The sequence below is a fragment of the Kogia breviceps genome, chromosome 4 (genome assembly GCF_026419965.1).
Source record: "Kogia breviceps isolate mKogBre1 chromosome 4, mKogBre1 haplotype 1, whole genome shotgun sequence".
Lineage (NCBI taxonomy): Eukaryota > Metazoa > Chordata > Mammalia > Artiodactyla > Physeteridae > Kogia > Kogia breviceps.
This window is the reverse complement of record NC_081313.1, coordinates 185283-202937: the sequence shown is the minus strand read 5'-3', so window position 1 is coordinate 202937 and position 17655 is coordinate 185283. Positions and strand designations below refer to the sequence as shown.

At 59.1% G+C, this 17655-nt stretch overlaps 2 protein-coding genes and 1 long non-coding RNA gene across 3 annotated transcripts in view; all 3 read right to left on the bottom strand.

The window, feature by feature from the left end:
• Nucleotides 1-5897: 5897 nt before the first annotated feature.
• On the bottom strand, nt 5898-12058 carry LRRC14B (leucine rich repeat containing 14B). The gene is made up of 2 exons (XM_067030757.1): nt 10535-12058; nt 5898-7324 (listed from the first exon to the last, which is right to left on the bottom strand). Exons 1-2 carry the CDS (start codon nt 11572-11574, stop codon nt 6679-6681), a joined length of 1686 nt encoding a protein of 561 aa, XP_066886858.1. The 5' UTR covers nt 11575-12058; the 3' UTR covers nt 5898-6678.
• Nucleotides 12059-13309: 1251 nt separating this feature from the next.
• Nucleotides 13310-16570, bottom strand: LOC136793964 (uncharacterized). Its single transcript, XR_010840068.1, has 2 exons — nt 16089-16570; nt 13310-15573 (listed from the first exon to the last, which is right to left on the bottom strand). It is a non-coding gene; the product is annotated as an uncharacterized lncRNA (long non-coding RNA).
• Nucleotides 16571-17321: 751 nt separating this feature from the next.
• The window catches only part of PLEKHG4B (pleckstrin homology and RhoGEF domain containing G4B), a 61444-nt gene continuing 61110 nt past the window's right edge, over nt 17322-17655 (bottom strand). The window contains 2 exon segments of the mRNA XM_067031501.1: nt 17322-17507; nt 17509-17564. Coding sequence (XP_066887602.1) covers nt 17322-17507; nt 17509-17564 — 242 coding nt within the window.

Sequence of the window (17655 nt, the reverse complement as noted above, 5' to 3'; positions counted from 1 at the left end):
CGGTGCCGCTTTTTATGGGTGTAATTCCTTACTCTGTACATTTTTAAACAGATTATCTCAATTTTTACTGCAAACTTAGACCCATTTTCCATGAAGTTAATATGAATCGGCCTTTGCATGCTTTACGCACAGCACTCCGGTCATCTTGACCTGAGTGCTGTGCGCTGAGCCCTGTTCTTACCCTTGGGCTCCGGGTCCCCAAGGCCACCCCACGCTTGCTCAGGACTCAGCACCTGGTTGTACTCACAGCTGAGACTCGTCGTATAGAAAGGATACGAGGCAAGGTTAGCAAAGGGACAGGCACATGGGCAACGCGGGGAGACCAGGTGCAGCCTCCAGTCCCCTCCCCGGGGTCACGCGGCCATGCGGACGCTCCTCAGAAACAGCGCCCGGGGTTTCTGCGGAGGGCCGGTCACACGGGCACCCTCTGCCTGGCACAGACCCAAATTCCAAACTCCCAGAGGAAGGCAGGTGTCCAAGCTGTTGGCAGGGTTTGGTCGCAGTGATCCACTCTTAGCAGCTGATGGTGGAGGGAACCCTCCCAAATCCGGGTCCCAGATGCCAGCTGAGGGCCAACCTGTCAGCAGGCCTCTCAGAGGCCCACGGTCTCAGGCCTGTGGTGTGAGCCCTTCTCTGCAGCCCTCATTCTACAGGTGAGGGGTGGGAAGTCAGCCTGCCCGAGGTCGCACAGGTGGCCCTGGCGCGAGTATGAACGCAGGCAGCTTGGCTTCAGAACTGCCGATTCCGTGTGAAATCAGGTCCTTTTCGAATGACTGAGCGGGTTTTGTGGGCTGATATGCCAAAAGTGCTCTTCTCCGCCTGGCGTGTGACAGAAAGAGCTGTCCTGCTTCCCTAGACGTTAGGGCTGTGGTAGCAAACAACAGGGGTCAGTTCTGCCGGCTTAGACAGTTAAGGGGGCATTTGTATTAAGGCTACCTTGTGGAACCTCAGGGCAAGGATGGAGAGTGATGGCCAGACCTCAGAGGAGAGCCAGAAATGGCTAGTAAACAACACTGGGAACCTTGCAGTAATGACCTTGTGGCCTCAGATCTCTGCATGTCTGTTTAATCTTCTCTCCCTGCAAACCAGCTCTCTCTCCCCAGGCCCCACGGTGAGAACAGCTGCCTTGTTCTACTCCCGTGTGTGGCAGAGTCCGGGACCCACTGGGCTGTGCAGCGCCGTGGCTTGTGAGTGGGGCGGGAGTAGAGAGAATCAAGGAGGCGGGGCTCCAGCGCCACCCGCCGGCTCGGGCGGCTCTGAAGGAGGCGGCAGGCCCTCCAGCAGAGCAAGGATCTGCGCTCCCCCGTGGGACTGCTAGCGGCTGGTGGAGAGAGAGGGGAGTCCTGGGATCTAGCGGGTGGCAGCTGATGAGAGAGGGAGCTGCAGGGTGACGCCTTCGGGTCTCTGGACACGGCCACTGCACAGAGGGTCTGCTGGGCCTGCAGGTGTCTCCTAGTCTCTGAGTATATGATTGGAAAGAACCGTCTGGAACAAGAGGCGCTAAGGTAGGAAAGAGAAGTGGAAGTCCCTGAATATGCATCCCCTCCTTGCCAGGATGGTCAACAGGAAGCACTGCTGAGTTCCTGGAGGAAGTGCAGTGATTAGTCCACCACAGGGGACGAGGGGAGGCGAAGACGGTGGTCCCAGAGCATCCATCATGGTCCCTAGCATGGCCCCATTCGGTGCAACTGTCTGGCCCCTGGGAAGACCGGGTGGGTTTGTGCAGATGACAGCCCGCCCAGGCTCACCAGGAGGAGCCCCAGTCGAGTTGCCGTGTGGCATATTCACACCCTCCTGGCCCTTGGCGCTCTGTTCCGCTCTTCACCTGCTGAGCGTGTTTCCTTTTCCCACAGTTTGCCTTTGTGTGGGAGCCACGCCGTCTGCAGCACGAGAAGCACGGGAACGCTCCTGGGCCCTGACAGATACCCACGACCGCGTTCGCAGCCAACGTCACCTTGGGCATCCTCAGGGCCACCAGTCTCGGGCTGGGCAGGTACAGGTAAAACCCATCGTGGCTGCAAGTGGCACATTCAGTGTTGGGGCTGAGCGGGTCCACAGGAACAAGTGAATTACGTGCACTGGGGTGAGTGGGAGGCATAGGTCCCACTTGGGCTGCTCCGTGTGCCTCAGAATTGGCTCCAGACGAGCCTCCCAGCCTCTCCAGTTTCACAAGAATGGGTTCTTCCTCAGCGTGGGGCGGGGCCTGTCAGGGACGTTCTCCACTAGTAGACACCTGTATGCCCACCCCTGCCCCAAATTTCAGGTCCTGGGTCACCGCAGCATCCCTGGGCTCTTCTCTACCACAGCTGCAGGGCCCAGCCTTGCCCATGCTGGGTCCTACCTGCTGACCACCCAGAGGCTGGGTCTCATCAAGAAAATTCCACAGACACAAACAGCAGAAGCTACTCTACTCTTTAGAGTTAAAAATCAAATCATTTCAAAATTTTGCCCTGTGCCTACTCTCTTTCCAAGAGCTTCTTGCAGTAGCAAAGTCCATGTGGCTGAAACAGGGTTCCAGCATAACACAGCTAAGGAGATAATGCAGGGGTGAGCAAAGAAGGCAGAGCTGAAGAGCACACAGGGAGTTCGAAGCCACCACTCCCCTCCTTGCTCCTGCCCACCTGGTGGCGTCTCTCCTCTCCTGAAGGCCCGGTAGGAAGGTTACTGCCGTTCTCAGCAGGCAGACCCTGAGAGGACTCTCACTCCATTGTGGGGGGAAAGGCAGGGGCCATACCTGGGGGAGGGGTGGCACAGGAGCACCTGCAACGGGGGTGTACCTGCGGAGACGGCAGCATGGAGTTGGACCTGAGGGCAAAGCCCACTCACAGGGTGATTCAAACCCCCACTGACCACTTGGGTGGTTCTAGTGTGAGGACCATGTGGCCATATCAAGCAGTAGCCACTCTCTTCAGACACTTAGGTCCTTTTTAAAATTCTGAATTGCATTAAAATGTCATTTGAGTAATCAAAAACCTTCCAACAAACAAAAGTCCAGGACCAGATGGCATCACTGGTCGAATTCTACCAAACATTCAAAGAAGAATTAATACCAGTCCTTCTCAGACTCTTCCAAAAGGGAGAAGAGGGAGTTTTCCAAACTCATTTTATGAGGTCAGCATTACCCTGATACCAAAACCAGATAAAGATGCCAAAAGAAAAGACAATTACAGGCCAATATCCCTGATAAACACAAATGCAAAAATCCTCAACAAAATATTAGCAAACCAAATTCCACAATACATTAAAAGCATCATATACCATGAGCAAGTGAGATTTATCCCAGAGATACAAGGATGGCTCAATACCACAAATCAGTCAATGTGATATACTGCATTAACAAATTGAAGAATTTGAAAATCATATGATCACTTCAACGAATGCAGAAGAGTCATTTGGCAAAATTCAACATCCATTTATAATAAAAACTCTCTACAAAGTGGGTATAGAGGGAATGCACCTCAACATAATAAAGGCCATATATGACAAGCCCTGAGCTAACATCACACTCAACGGTGAAAAGTGGAAAGCATCTCCTCTTAAGATCAGGAATAAGACAAGGATGACCACTCGCACCACTTTTATTCAACGGCATTGGAATTCCTAGCCACGGCAATCAGAAAAGAAAAAGAAATAAAAGGAATCCAAATTGGAGAGGAAGAAGTAAAACTGTCACTATTTGCAGATGACAATACTATATACAGAAAACTCTAAGGACTCCATCAAAAAACTGTTAGAACTAACAAATTTAGTAAAGTTGCAGGATACAAAATGAACACACAAAAATCTGTTGCATTTCTACACACTAATAATGAAATATCAGAAAGAAAAATTAAGAAAACAATCCCATTTACAACTGCATCAAAAATTCTGACTAAATTTAACCAAGGAGGTGAAAGACCTGTATGTTGAAAAGTACAAGACGTTAATGAAACAAACTGAAGAAGACACAAAAAAATGGAAAGACATTCCATTCTCATGGATTGTTAGAATTAATATTGTGAAAATGTCCATCCTACCCAAAGCAATATACACAGTCAATGCAATCCCTATCAAAATTCTAATGGCATATTTCACAAAAATAGAACAAAAAAAATCCTAAAATTTGTATGGAACCATAAAAGACCCTGAATGGCCAAAGCAATCTTGAGAAAGAAGAACAAAGCTGAAGGCATCACATTCCCTGATTTCAAACTATATTACAAAGCAGTAGTCATCAAAACATTATGGTACTGGCATAAAAACAGACACATAGATCAATGGAACAGAATAGAGAGCCCAGAAATAAATCCATGTATTGATCAATTAATTTACGGCAAAGGAGCCAGGAATATACCATGGGGAAAGGATCCTCTCGTCTATAAATGGTACTAGAAAAACTGGACAACCATGTGCAAAAGGATGAAACCGGACCACTATCTTACAACACACATAAAAAATTAACTCAAAATGGATTAAAGACTGGAATGTTAAGACCTAGAAGAAGAAAACATAAGTGGTAAACTCTCTGACATCAGTTTTGGCAATGATTTTTTAAAAATCTGACACCTAAAGCAAAAGCAACAAAAGCAAAAATAAACAAGTGGGACTACATCAAACTGAAAAGATTCTGCATGGCAAACAAAGTCATAAACAAAAAAAAGGCAAACTACAGAATGAGAGAAAATACTTGCAAATCATATATCTGATAAGGGGATAGTATCCAAAATATATAAAGAACTCATACAACTCAATGGCAAAAAAATAAAAAATTCAATTAGGAAGTGGGCAGAATCTCTGAAGAGACATGAAAAGATGCTTAACATCATTAATCGTCAGAGAAATGCAAATCAAATCCACAATGAGATATCACTTCACACCTGTCAGAATGGCTTTTATCAAAAAGACAAGAGATAAGTGTTGGCAAGGAAGTGAAGAAAAGGGAAACTTTGTACACTGTTGGTGGGAATGTAAATTGGTGCAGCCACTGTGGAAATCAGTATGGAGGTTCCTCAAAAATCAAAATTAGAACTACCATATGGTTCAGCAATCTACTTATGGGTGTTTATCTGAAGAAAGTGAAAACACTAATTGAAAAAGATATCTGCCCTCCCATGTTTATTGCAGCATTATTTACAATAGCCAAGATATGGGCAACCTAAGTGCCCATCAGTAGATGAATGGATAAAGAAGATGTGTTATACGTATACAATGGACTACTATTCAGCCATAAAAAGAATGAAATTCTGCCATTTGTGACAACATGGATGGACCTGGAGAGCATTATGCTAAGTGAAATAGGTCAGAGAAAGACAAATACCATATGATCTCACTCATATGTGGAATATAGATCTCCAAGTTAATAGGTGCAGAAAACAGATTAGAACCAGAGGTGGGGCGGGTGGGGGGTGGGGGACTGTCTGTGGGGGAAAGGGAGAAGTGGGTGAACTGTTTTTGTTTTTGTAAATAAATGAAATTATTTAAAAAAATAATACAAGTGGGCAACAAGCATATGAAGACATGCCCAGGGACTTCCCTGGTGGTGCAGTGGTTAAGAATCCGCCTGCCAATGCAGGGGACACGGGTTCGAGCCCTGGTCCGGGAAGATCCCACATGCCGCGGAGCAACTAAGCCCGTGCGCCACAACTACTGAGCCTGCGCTCTAGAGCCTGTGAGCCATAACTACTGAGCCTGCGTGCTGCAGCTACTGAAGCCCGCGCGCCGCAATGAACAGTAGCCCCCGCTCTCCGTAACTACAGAAAGCCCGCGAGCAGCGACGAAGACCCAACGCAGCCAAATAAATAAATAAATTTATTTTTAAAAAGAAAAAGACATACATAGTTTCATGAACATCTGGAAACACAAATTAATGCAAGACATTTTTTTCGTCCATTAGATTGAAAAAGAAAGAAAACCACGTCTGAATACGCCACACTTTATTAGTATTTAATTACCCTAATACTCAGCACTGCACAAATCAGATCTCAGGAGAAACCAAGTCCAGACGTTGGCATTAACCACTCCTCAAGCACCGGGACTCAGACAGCTTCCCGGAGGAGCCTTCCCGCCCTCCCCGCAGCAGGAGTCCCCACCCGCCTGGCCTAGAGTCGGTGGAGGTGGGAGCGGGGGCGGCGGCGGGCGGGGCACCGCGGTCGCGCCCTCAGAGCCAGAGGCCGCCGGAGCCCGGGGCTCAACCTGCCGCCCACTGGCCCAAGGGCAGGGGCAGAGCCGTCAACTACCAGAGCCCATGTCCTGGCTGGACGGGAGTTTGTAAACATCCAGACAGGGCAGCGCCGCACACCCGCGACGGGAGGGCGCCGGGCCGGCTCCCGCACCCCTGGACCCAGCCGCTGCGGCAAGGGATGCGGCTTGCGCTCGGTGTTACTCTCTCCTCAGCTGGTCGCCTTCATCGCTGTGCCCCGGGAGGCGTCCTCCCACTTCCTCCCCGCTCACGCCGGCCCCCGCCCTGCTCCCTGCGGCCCGTACCTCACGCGGCTGCCGAGGCGGCGTGACCAGGACGGCCGCCCGCCGCGGGCTGCTTCTCTGGCGCCACCGCCGTGCTGGGCGCTGTGCTCCGTCACAGCTCCCGGAGCGCCTAAAGGATGCGCGTGCAGCTGCCACTAGGAGACGCCTCGGTGGTGGCGGGGGCGGAGGCTCAGCCCCGGCCGCCGCCGCCGGGACCCGCCTCCTACTGTCCGGGGCCTACTGCATTTGCTTCAGCGCTCTGGAGAAGTTTTCCAGAGCAGTTTTGAAGGCTTGCAGCAAGAGCGTTCCGAGTTCACTGCTCGTTTCCTGAATGTCCGGGTCGAAGCTTCCGAAGAGGGGCGTGGAGACCCGGATGTCGTCGCGGCCGGCCCGCAGCAGCAGCGTGCGCAGGTCCTCTGCGATCGCGCTGTATTTCTGCTGGTCGAATTTGGACATGGCCAGCTCGTCCTGGGGGTAGTCGCTGCCCTCGGGGTAGCAGTCCTTGGGCACTGGGAACTCCACGCTCTGCAGCCGGGGGAGCCCACAGAGAGCCACGAAGAGGCGCCGGAGAGCGCGGGCCGACATCGGGTTCCCCAGGAAGCGGAGCTCCCGCAGCCGGCGGCAGGGGCCCAGGGCCAGGCTCAGCGCGCCCACGTGCCGGTCTGCGAGGCCGCACTCCTCCAGGGTCAGGACCCTCAGCGTCGGGGCGGCCTGGCCCAGCAGCCGGAAGAAGGTCGAGGGGAACAGGTCCACCAGGCAGTGCCCGCTGAGGTCCAGCACCTCCAGGTGGGCGGCGTGGGTGCAGTTCGCCAAGAAGGCCATGTCCGCGTGGTTCAGGGCGCAGTTGCCCAGGTCCAGCACTCTCAGAGGAGTCCGGAGGGGGCTGCGGGCAGGGCAGGAAACAGCGCGGTGAGAGCAGGCCCGGCAGGCGCTCTGGGGGCCACACACACCCTCCCTTGACTGCATTCAGCCTGAGAGCTGAAATGGGTTTTGCCTTTTTAAGTAGTCGAACAAGTCAAAAGGAGAAGAATATTGTGATACGTGAGAATTATATGAAATTCAGGTTTCAGTGCGGGTAAGTAAAGCGTAATCAGAACAGCCGCGACCTTCATTTACTTCCCTTTTGTGGCTGCCCTGGGGCAACGGCAGAGCTGGGTCAGTGTGAGACCTGCCTGCGTAGCCACCACGGGCGGGGCCGGGCAGCAAAGACTTAGCTTCACCCAAAGACAGGCCTGGCCTTTGTCCTCAGCAATTAAAGTGATCAATCTGTTTTGTCAACAAGGCGTGGTGTGTTCACCAGCTTGCTGAGGGGGCAGTGAGTTGCCTGTGAATTGGCAGGAAATGAAACACTGGCTTGGCTCTGAAAGAAGAGCCTGAGCCTACAGGATTTCAGGGCCGGGAGGGCCCTTGGAGCGTCCCGTCCACCCTCAGCACTGCCTGGGACCTCAAAGACCCTCCGTGCTCTCCTGTAGGTGTGTAGGCGGCGGCCATGCGGAAACGCACAGCCTGTGACTCCCTGCCCAGCAGTTCTCAGAGTCGGGAACAGACCCACAGCGGCCCTCCTGGATCCTGGGCCTGGGTCTGGGGTCACCCGGCTGGCTGGGCACTGAGGGCCGGGGGTGGGGCTTCCGCTCTCTACTCACCTGCTTAGGCCGCCGCTCCCACCACCTCCTGCACCTGTACTCTGGGTGCCGAGCATTGGGGGCCCGCCCGCCGCCTGCACAGTCCACCCCACAGTGGGCTCTGTGCCTCCTCGCCTGGCTCTGAGGAGACTGTGGCTCGGGCCCTGAGCTGTGAGGCGTGTTTCCACCTCCATCTCTCACACCCACATCCATCCATGAGGGACCCTCTCCCCACCTGCACTGCTCGCAATCCCTCGGGGGTCCTCCTGTGTGGACAAGGGTCAGAGGACAGGCCTGACTGCGAACCGCGTCTGGGACCTTGGATTTGGGGAGAGTCCCTCACTCAGCTGACAAGGGGTCCCTGGCCTGACCTGTCTGCACAAGCAACGTGGTCCCTGCTGACACCTGCCTCCTTCTGAGGTTTGGAATCTCGGCACATGCCAGGCTGAGGCGCCCACCCAACCAGCCCCCAGGAAAACCCCTGGGCCTGGGTCTCTCATGCACTCCCCAGTGGACAGCACCTCCCTTGTGTCATCACAGTCCGTGCTGGCTCCACTGGGACAGGCAGATTCTGTCCCGTGTCAGTCTGCTGTAATAAATCTTAGCAGTGAGTCCTCCCAGGGAGTCACCAAACCTGGGTGGTCTTGGCGTGTCTGTTCTGTCTGCCACTCTCCCTGCCCCCTCCATCTGGGTCTGCTGTGTGGGCCAGGGAAGCCAGAGTGAGCCCCGTAATATGAAGCTGATCACCCACTGCCCTGCTCAGAGCCTCCAGGGCGTGGCCTGGCTCTTCCGTCCTCCTCCTCTCCCTGCTCACTTCTTCACCTGCCCAGGACCACAGCCCCCGTCCCTGCCGCCCCGCCCCGCCCCTGCCTACGGCCCGGCCACACCCCCAGCTCCGGGCAGCCCCGCCCCTCCCTGCCTACGGCCCGGCCACACCCCCAGCTCCGGGCAGCCCCGCCCCTCCCTGCCCCATCCCTGCCTACGGCCCGGCCACACCCCCAGCTCCGGGCAGCCCCGCCCCGCCGCCAGCTCCGGCCCCTCACTGCGGGGTTCCTGCCCAGCACACTCTCTCCGGCCTTCCGCTGGCTCACCGTGCCTGGTCTCCGCTCAAAGGTCACCTTGGGACCTAGCCTTCCCTGACCACTCACCCATCTCCCTCCCACTTAGGCCTGACACACTCCACACCTGGACCTTCTGGGGCCTTGGACAGGCTCTCAGCAACCAGCTGACCGAAGACCGAGCATGCAGAACAGAAGGTCAGAGTGTGACAGGCGATGTCAGGGCCGAGCTAACAAGATGGCCCTGCAGGCTTGTGACGTGTCGTCTGGCTTGTGGAACACTTATCCCCAGAGCACAGGCATCTCTGGCTGAGGACCCAGGCCAGCCAAACGCAGAGGGTCCCAGGGAGCCACCACATGGCAGAGTCGTATTTGTGTGTGGGCTCGAGGACAACCCCTTCCCGGATTGGGCAGCTGGGTTCAGGGGGGGGGAGCACGGATGGGGACGGCGATGGGATCCCAGGTGCCCCCCAGGGGAGGAGAGGCAGTGTGGGCCCTGGCCAGCTGCGGCCAGCTACTTCTGGGTTTCCTTTGCATAGAAGAGAAATTCCTGTAAGCCACGGACTCCCTAAACCAGAAAAGACATCCTCACACCCAGTCAATGAGAAATGAGAAGAAATGACACATTTGATTCTCATCAAATTTCTCTTCTCAAGAAATGAGAAGTTTGATTTTCCATAAATTTTCATGAGTATGTGCACAGCTGGTGGCCAACAGCCCTTGGGTATCGCGACCCTCGGTGGTGCCTCCCCTGGTTCAGTGACGGGCCCTCACCACGCAGTGTGCAGAAGCATCAGCACAGTGCTCTCCAGGGAAGGTTACGGGAGGCGGGCCTCCCTCCGCAGGGCCTCTGGCCCTCTGATCCGCAGCCTGTGGAGGGGCCCACGGGCCGAGCCGCTGAGGCCGCCTGCCGACAGCCATGAGAAGCCATGAGAATGAGCGTGCGAGTGGGTCACTCCGCTTTCCTGCCCCGACCAGCCTTCGGGGGAGACCACAGCTGCCCCCACCCGGCTCCTGTCTTGCCCTTGTAAGCCAGGCACTGCGGTAATTTGTTACACTGACAGGTAATGTATACAATGTAATGGAGGTACTTCTATGTTGTCTGCTTGCTGATGAGGACTCTTCTCTTTTTCTTACGAACTGGAGGCAGTCTCCTTCGGGCTCTGGTGCTCCCAGGTGGCACCTGACACCGGCCCCAGCCGGGCCACCTCCCCCTCCGCCTGTCCCCTCCGGCTGCTCTGGGCTGGGCAAAAACCGAGGGGACGGGGGATCGTGGCCTTGGAAGTAACCAGGTCTGTTTTACAGTCCCCTAGTGCGTCCTCAGCCAGGGCCCCGAGTCGCCCTGACCTGGGCTGGGGGCGGTGAGCAGATGCCCTCCCCCCGCCGCCCTCCTTCTGGCCACCCTAGACTCACCCGAGTAGTTTCTGGAGCTTCCCGGTCAGCGTGGAGAAGGCCACGCTCAACTCGGTGAGCTGCGTCATCCGGCTGAGCTCCCGGGCGATGGAGCTGAGCAGGGGGTCCTCGCCGCCAGGGGCGGGGGTGCCGGTAGGGGGCGCGTCGAAGGCCTTGGCGGGCAGGGTGAGCGACACCAGCTGGGGGAAGCCCACCTGGGCCAGCAGCTGCTGCACGTGGCCAGCGTGCAGACGCACGTTGTGCACCACCTCCAGCCGGCGCAGCTCGCCCGGCCCCGCCAGACGCAGCACGTGCAGCAGCTGCCCGGGGCCCAGGCTGTCGGCCCGGAAGGAGAGGCAGCGCACGCGCAGTGGGGCGGGACCCTCCGGCCCCAGGGCCCGCACCACCAAGTCGAAGTTGCCCTCGGTGACGAAGATATCGGCGAGGACCTCTACGGGGCGCCGGGCCGCACGGGGCTCTGCCTGCAGCTCGCAGCAGGTCCCGGCCAGCAGCTTGGTGCGGCCCCACCTGCCCAGCGCCCTCCCACAGGGACACCCCTGCACCTGCACGTCTCGGATGCCCGTGAGGTCGGCCACCCGCAGGCGCCGCCGGCCCCCGCCCCAGAGCGTGTGGTCGGCGAGGCCGCGCACGCAGGCCTCCAGGCAGGCGCCGCAGGCCCGGTCCCGCAGGTCCCCGGGGTGGTCTGCGCTGGGGCCCAGCAGAGCCCCCAGCCGGAACTCCTCCAGCGGCCAGTGCTCCAGCAGAACGCGGATCACCTCCGCCTGCTCCAGCAGGTAGCTGGCTTTGAAGAGCACCGGGTAGAGGTTGTGGGCCACGCCGTCCAGGCTCTGCCGGGCCACCTGGGGGTGGGACGCCAAGGCCTCAGCAGAAATGAAGCGGAGTGACTGCATCATGCCCACCTGCCGCGTGCGGCTGGAGACAGGACAGAGCTCTCCCTGCTGCTTCTCCCAAAGACGCGTCCCCTTCTCGCCTATTTTTAGCTGCAGCTGTTGTGAGCAGCTTGCCTTGGACTGTGGTAAGCCAGCCCTCTGGTCGGTCATCTGACGGCTATTTTCGTCCTGGGTGCCTGTTTGGCTTTGGCTGTGGAGGCGTCTGGTGGTGGCCAGCTTGTCCTGCTGGCATTCGGCTGGGGAAGGCAGAGCTGCCTGAGTGCCTGGCTAGGGGGAGGGGGCTGGGGCCCTGAAATTACCGCCGTGTCCACTGCAGGGGTGGCCTGTCCTGGGGGTATCTCACCCCCTCCGTGGCGCGGGTCTGCCCCAGCCCTGGGCCATCCCACGGTCCGAGGAACCAACAAACCTTTTCTCGGGCCCCTGGGAGCCGAGTCCCTCCCTTTGCCCCACGTCCAGAGTTAGGGACGCGGCAGTGGGCATGGGTGGCACCTCTGATAACTGTTTCCTGACTTTGAGAGAAGATAAATAAAGGCCCCATGAGGCGCCGGCACACTGCTTGGCTCCCCCTTCCTTTATCGTCACTGAGGCTTCCCCACTGTCCATGGGAGGGAGCTTGGCGCCCTCCAGCTGCAGGCCTCCCTGGGCTGAGCCCCAGGACCCACGCAGTGGGCGGGGCTGCAGGTGACGCGCGGGGCCCCCAGGAGCCGAAGCTCGCTCCCTCGCACAGCCTGGTGTCTGGTTCCTCGCTCTGGAGGGTGGCAGAGCATGTGCGCCACGCCACGCGCTCTGGCAGGAGTATTTTGAGCTAAGGGCGCTTGGACCCCGCCCCCGCCCCGCCCTGTTCTTCCTGAACGCAGATGGAACTCCAGGCAAGCCACCCTCCCTGAACTGGGAGGAGCAACATTCTCATCACCAGAGAGGGAGTCAGGATGGTTCATTGTTAAAATTACCGTCCTGTGTGTTGTAATTACTTTTCCACAATCAATCACCTCCTCGCTCAACTTAGTCCAGAAACACTTAGGCCACTGGGGTCTTCGTTTCCTTATGAGGGCTCCCATGCCACCAAAAACTTATATTCAGTAAATCGGCGTGCTTTTCTCTCGTGAGTCCGTTCTTTGTTACAGAGCCCCAGAAGAGAACCCAAGATGGACAGAGAAAAATTCTTCCTCCTACAGCTCCCAGCTCAGACGGGTGTTAGATCATCATTGAATGACTTGACCTCCCCCCTACCGCCGCATCACCGTCATTTGGGGCAGGGCTGGAGCACTTAGCTTGACAGGCTACCCAGACGAGTGCTGGTCTGGGAGGGACCTCAGTAGAACAGAGAGAGAGACCGAGACAGTAAGATAGGGAAAGACAGAGAGACAGAGACCCACAAAGACAGATCAAGAGAGGGAGGAGGGGAGAGGCAGACAAAGGCACTAGGAGGGGAGGAAGAGTCAGGGGCCAGTGGATGTGCTGGGCTGTGTGTGGGGCTGTGGATATGGACGTGGATGCAGGGGGTGCAGGCGCCGCTCACGGGGACCCACATCGGCCGGACTCCCCGGACCCCCCAACCCTACACTCAGGGGGGACCCTCCGTCAGGGACAGTCCTGCTTGCCGCTCCCTCAGAGCCTCGGCAGTGCCTCCCCTAGGGAGGGGGAGGCATCGCGCTCCGGGGGCCCCGCCCCAGCGCTGTCAGGCAGGCCAGGTGTGAGCCGGAGACGGCGGGCCTCCCCCTGCCCTCACGCCCACGGGAGGCAAGGACGCGGACCAGGCAGACCCCAGAGGGCGCTCTGCTGCCACGCCCTGCCCCCTCACAGTCACAGGGGCTGAGCCCCCGAGGGGAGGCTTGTTGGTGACATCCCTGACACGACAGAACCCCGTAGAAGAAGCACGACAATGTGGTAGAAAAGAGTGTCCCATTTATCTATGTTCCTAGTTTGGAACAGTCAGCCCTGAAACAGGGTGACGAGGAAGAGAGTTTACAGCAGCCGGCAGATCACAAAGTGAGGGCCGTGCCCCAGCCACCTGCTCCTGTTCCGGGTGGATGGCACCTGATGTCGCCGCTGCCGCAGGGCGGGGTCTGGGGGGAGCACCTGTGGCAGGAAGTGCGCTGAGTTCTGCATCTACCAGGCTCTCCTCCCTTGGGCGAGGGGGGCCCTCTCAGGGCCCCATCCACACGACAGGACCTCCCAGCACAGGCTGGGTCAGAGCTTCCGGCCCAGCTGCTGTGCCCCCAGCTCCACCCGGGGTCCGCCTGGGACGCAGGGACCCTTGTCCCAGCCTCACAGGTGGAGCCCAACTCTAGTGCCGCTGGCCACACGCAGCTCGTTGAAAAGAAAACGAAACCGAGATTCCAGGTAACCTCAGGCAAGCTCCCCCTGCGTCCAGGATGCACCTCGGAGGGGCTGCACCTGGGGACCGCCATCCATGGCCTGCATTGCTGGGAAGGCGGGGAACGCGCTCCCAGAGGGGCCCCCGCTCTGAGACACCCCACGTCCACTGTGGGGCTCTGCTTGGGGGTCCGCGTGCTCCTACCGGGCCTCTTGCAGCCCAGGGGTGTGGGAGCGTCCAGGCATCACGGGGCGTCTTTGTAGGCAGGACAGCGGGGGGGCCATGACGTGATGCCCAGGCCCCGAGGGGTGTGCTGGCTGGTGGCCCCGTGCGTGGCAGAGGAGGCGGTCAGGAGCCTTGGCTTGCGTGTTTCCTTCCCAGACCTCGTGACGGGCTGTGCACACGTGAGGGTCGAGGCTCCTCTGCTCTGAGGGGGCTTCTCCCTGAGGGGCCACATCTCATCCGGATCCGTCACAGCTGCCAGAAGGACCTCTCTTACTCAGGTCCCCTCCTCCCGCAAGGTGCTCTCGGACTCGGGACGTGCATCTTCTGAAGAAGCAATTGGGGCCCGGCAAGGCCAGGGACAGGGCCCCAGAAACGAGCGCGTCCTCTAAGGCTGACACCCACAGGTCCGGGCGAGTGAGTGAGCGCGTGGCGGCTGCAGCCTCAGCCGGCGTCCCTGGGCGTCCGCGTCCCAGGGTAAAAGGCTTGGGCCCTGAAATGTGTCGGTTCAGTGTTTGCCGTTCTGACCCGGCACGTGAGCGTCAGTGCGCGTGTCTGCCCGCGTGTCCTGCAAGCAGCCGACGGCGTGAACGGGAGCGCTTGGACAGCGCGCGTGTGCTTCGTGGAAAGCAGTCTGCTTGACAGACACAAGGAACCCCCTCGACCGGCACACCTTTAATCAGATCTGGGCGCTCAGCGCAGCCCAGCGGCGGGAAGGGAGGGGGGCTGGGGGCGGGGCGGGCCCTGCCTGGGACGGTCTCCTGGCGCCCTTCACAGCCCCCCAGACGCCCAGGCTCTGAGACTTCAGCGGAGGAAGCGGCCTCACACGTGAGGACCTTGCAGGGCCTCTTCCTAGAGACGCCGTGTGCCCCGCGGCTCCCACCCGGGCGGTGCCGCGCACGGCGTGCGGGGTGTGGGGCGCGTGCGGGGTGCGGTGCACGCAGGGGACTCCCCCGCCGAGTCGGGGGTGGGGAGGGGTGACAGTGCCAGCTGCGCCGTCTGGCGAGCGGGGCAGCCTCCTCTCGGGGGGAGTCGGGGGGCTGGGGGAGCAGCCAGGCCCGGCCCGCCGCCCACGCCCGGCGTGCCGTTAACGTCCGCGGTGCATCCGCGCTCTGGAAGCATCGGGACACGGTGGAGACGCGGTCGTGCAGCCCGGGTGGTGGCAGCGTGCCCAGCTCCTCAGGGACCACGGTGGAGCGTGTGGCCTGCCGGTCAAACCACCGTCCAGACGCCTGAGACGTGAGGGGTTTTGTCCTGGCAAAGGGATCAGGTCACTGTGAGTGACCCAGGGCGTGAGCTCCAAGTACTGGCCCCCGGACTCTGGCTCAGCACACACGTAAAATCGGACCCCCTTCTGGTGCTGCCAGGAGGGGGCCGGAGGCTTCGCCCCAGAACCTGGGACGTGCTTGCAGAGAGGAGAGCTTCACAGCCCCGTGTGGGCGAAGGCACTGAACAGGCAGGCCCGGCTGGTGACGAGTGGCCTCCTGTCAGATTGGTCCCCTCAGTCTCTCCTTTCCAGGGGATGACGTCTCTGTGTGTGCGTCCAGGGTTTCTGGGGTCTCCTGTGCTCCCTCCTTGCAGGGTTAGGTGTCATGGCTCTCCAGACACCCCTGAAGGTAGAAACACACGTCTGCATCAATGCAGGGAAACACTGCGTCTTGCCCAGGACGAGATCCCGTCAGAAGGCGGGACTGGGGGCCGAGCGAGTGTCCCAGGGAGGCAGAGCCCCCGACCCTGGTCCATCTGGGGCTGGTTTCGGAAACCTCCTCGGCCAACCAGTAGCCCTCCTTCACCCAGGACCGCAGGGGCTCTAACAAGGCCCGCCTGGAACCAGCACGTGCTGGACGGCTCAGGTGCAGCCTCTGCACGGCAGGCAGAGTCCAGGTGATGCTTCAGGAGGCCTGCAAACCTACGTGACTCGGAATCGCTGGAGACGGAGCCAGGCCTCTGGTTTCACCGGCAGCCCGCTGGGCGCTGGAGTGTGCGCGTGGGCTTGACTCACACACAGGGCGGCCCACAAGGGGGCTCTGCGTGCTCACCGGCGGCCCAGCGTCTCTTGGGTGGGTACTGACGCCCCCACCCAGCGCCTGGGCCTCTCGTGGGGGCTTAGAGGAGGGGTACTCACGGCCGTGATGAACTGGTCCCCGTCAGGCTGCTGCCGTGAGCCCCTCCCGGGAAGGGCCAGGGAGACACCCTGACAGTCCTCGTCAGAAGACAGCCCCGCGAGCGGCAGGGACGGCCCGTGGAGGCTGGGGCCCCTGTCCCCTGACGTGCGGTGGGAAGACTCGGACTTCCCGGTCTCTGCAGAGAGAAGCCCGGTGAGGACCGTCCTCCGACCTGGCCGGCTGCCCCGCAGGCCTACTGTGCCCGGCACGCTGGCCCTGAGGCTTGCACAACGAGAATGATTTACAAGGTACAGATCTATAACCAGATGACCCGAGATGCCGGGCTAAAGCAGGAGGACGGCACTGCTGGAGGTCAGACACCACTTATGCTCATGAACGAGAGGTCTGTGACTTTGCTTTTCTGAAATCAGGAGGCCCAGTGCAGCCGGAAGGGGAAGGCCGGGAGGGAGGTCGACCCCTCCCCCAGCAGGAGCCTCACCCTGGGCGGTAAGAGTGAGCCCAAGCGGGGGACAACAGAAAATGTGGCAGGAAGGGCTACTCGGCTTTGACAGAAAGCGGGACAGGACGGGACGGGAGGCGCGCTCCCAGGGGCCTGTCCCGTGCCACCCCAGACAGAGTCGCGGCCGCAGAGCCCAGGCCCGTGGGGTCACTCCCCAGGGTGGGGCCCCTGCCAGGGTGCAGCCACAACCTCGAGTGTGGCTGGCGGGTGGCTTCTGCGGGCCGTGCTGGGGATGGCAGCAGACCTGAGCCCTCCGACGCAGAGCCTTCCGCCTCGTCTTGCTACCGGGAGAAGTCCCACCTCCAGATCCGGGGCTGCCCAGAGGCTGCCGCAGCCCAGATGGGAGCCACCCGCGGTCCTGGAGCCTGAGGGACGCGTCCAGGAGAGCGCGGTCGCTCTGGGCAGGCGACGGTGTGTGCTCCCCGTGGCCGCCGCCTGTTCTGAGCAGCTCACGCCCAGCACTTTGCGCAGAGGCACCTCTGCGGTGGGAGGGGACGCCCTCAGGGGTGACTTCATGGTGGCAGTGGCACATTTGGGGCTTCGGAGGGCACTTGGTTTGTTTTGTCTGGTTTTTCTTTTTGCTTGTTTGTTTTAAACTTGTTCCCTGTTCCCCTGTCTTGAGTGGAAGCGGAATTTTTCTTTAAGAAAATGAACATTTCTAATCTGTTTGGAAACCTTTGGCCGCGTATGAAATCAGGGGAAAGGATGAACACGTGCGCTGGCCCCAGCGCACTCACGCACTCACGCACTCACGCAGGGAAGGCTGGCCACCCGCGCCTGACCCAGCCCGTCCTCCTCCGCGCAGGTGTGGGCGCCGTAGCACAGGGGCAGCGGGCGGGGCTTGTGGGCACGTGCAGGGGCAGTGGCCCCAGGGCGGAGGAGGACAGGTGCTGTCTGAGAGGGTGGAGTGCGGTCTCTTCGGCGGGGGCGGTGTGGTCACAGGAGGGCACAGCTCTGGACGCTCGGGTCCGTGCCTCTGGGCGGGGACAGAAAGCAAGTCTTTTGGCCTCTGCTGTAGAGGCGCGGCCTAGATTCAAGAACAAGATGGCCAGCCAGCAAACTACTAG

Bases quoted from the DNA above. Each gene is read 5' to 3' on its own strand.
- LRRC14B (XM_067030757.1), bottom strand. From the start codon at position 11,574: ATGACCGACCAGAGGGCTGGCTTACCACAGTCCAAGGCAAGCTGCTCA. The intron at 7,325-10,534 runs GTGAGTCTAGGG...CCCTGCCCGCAG, and splicing joins AAGCTCCAGAAACTACTCGG to CCCCCTCCGGACTCCTCTGA.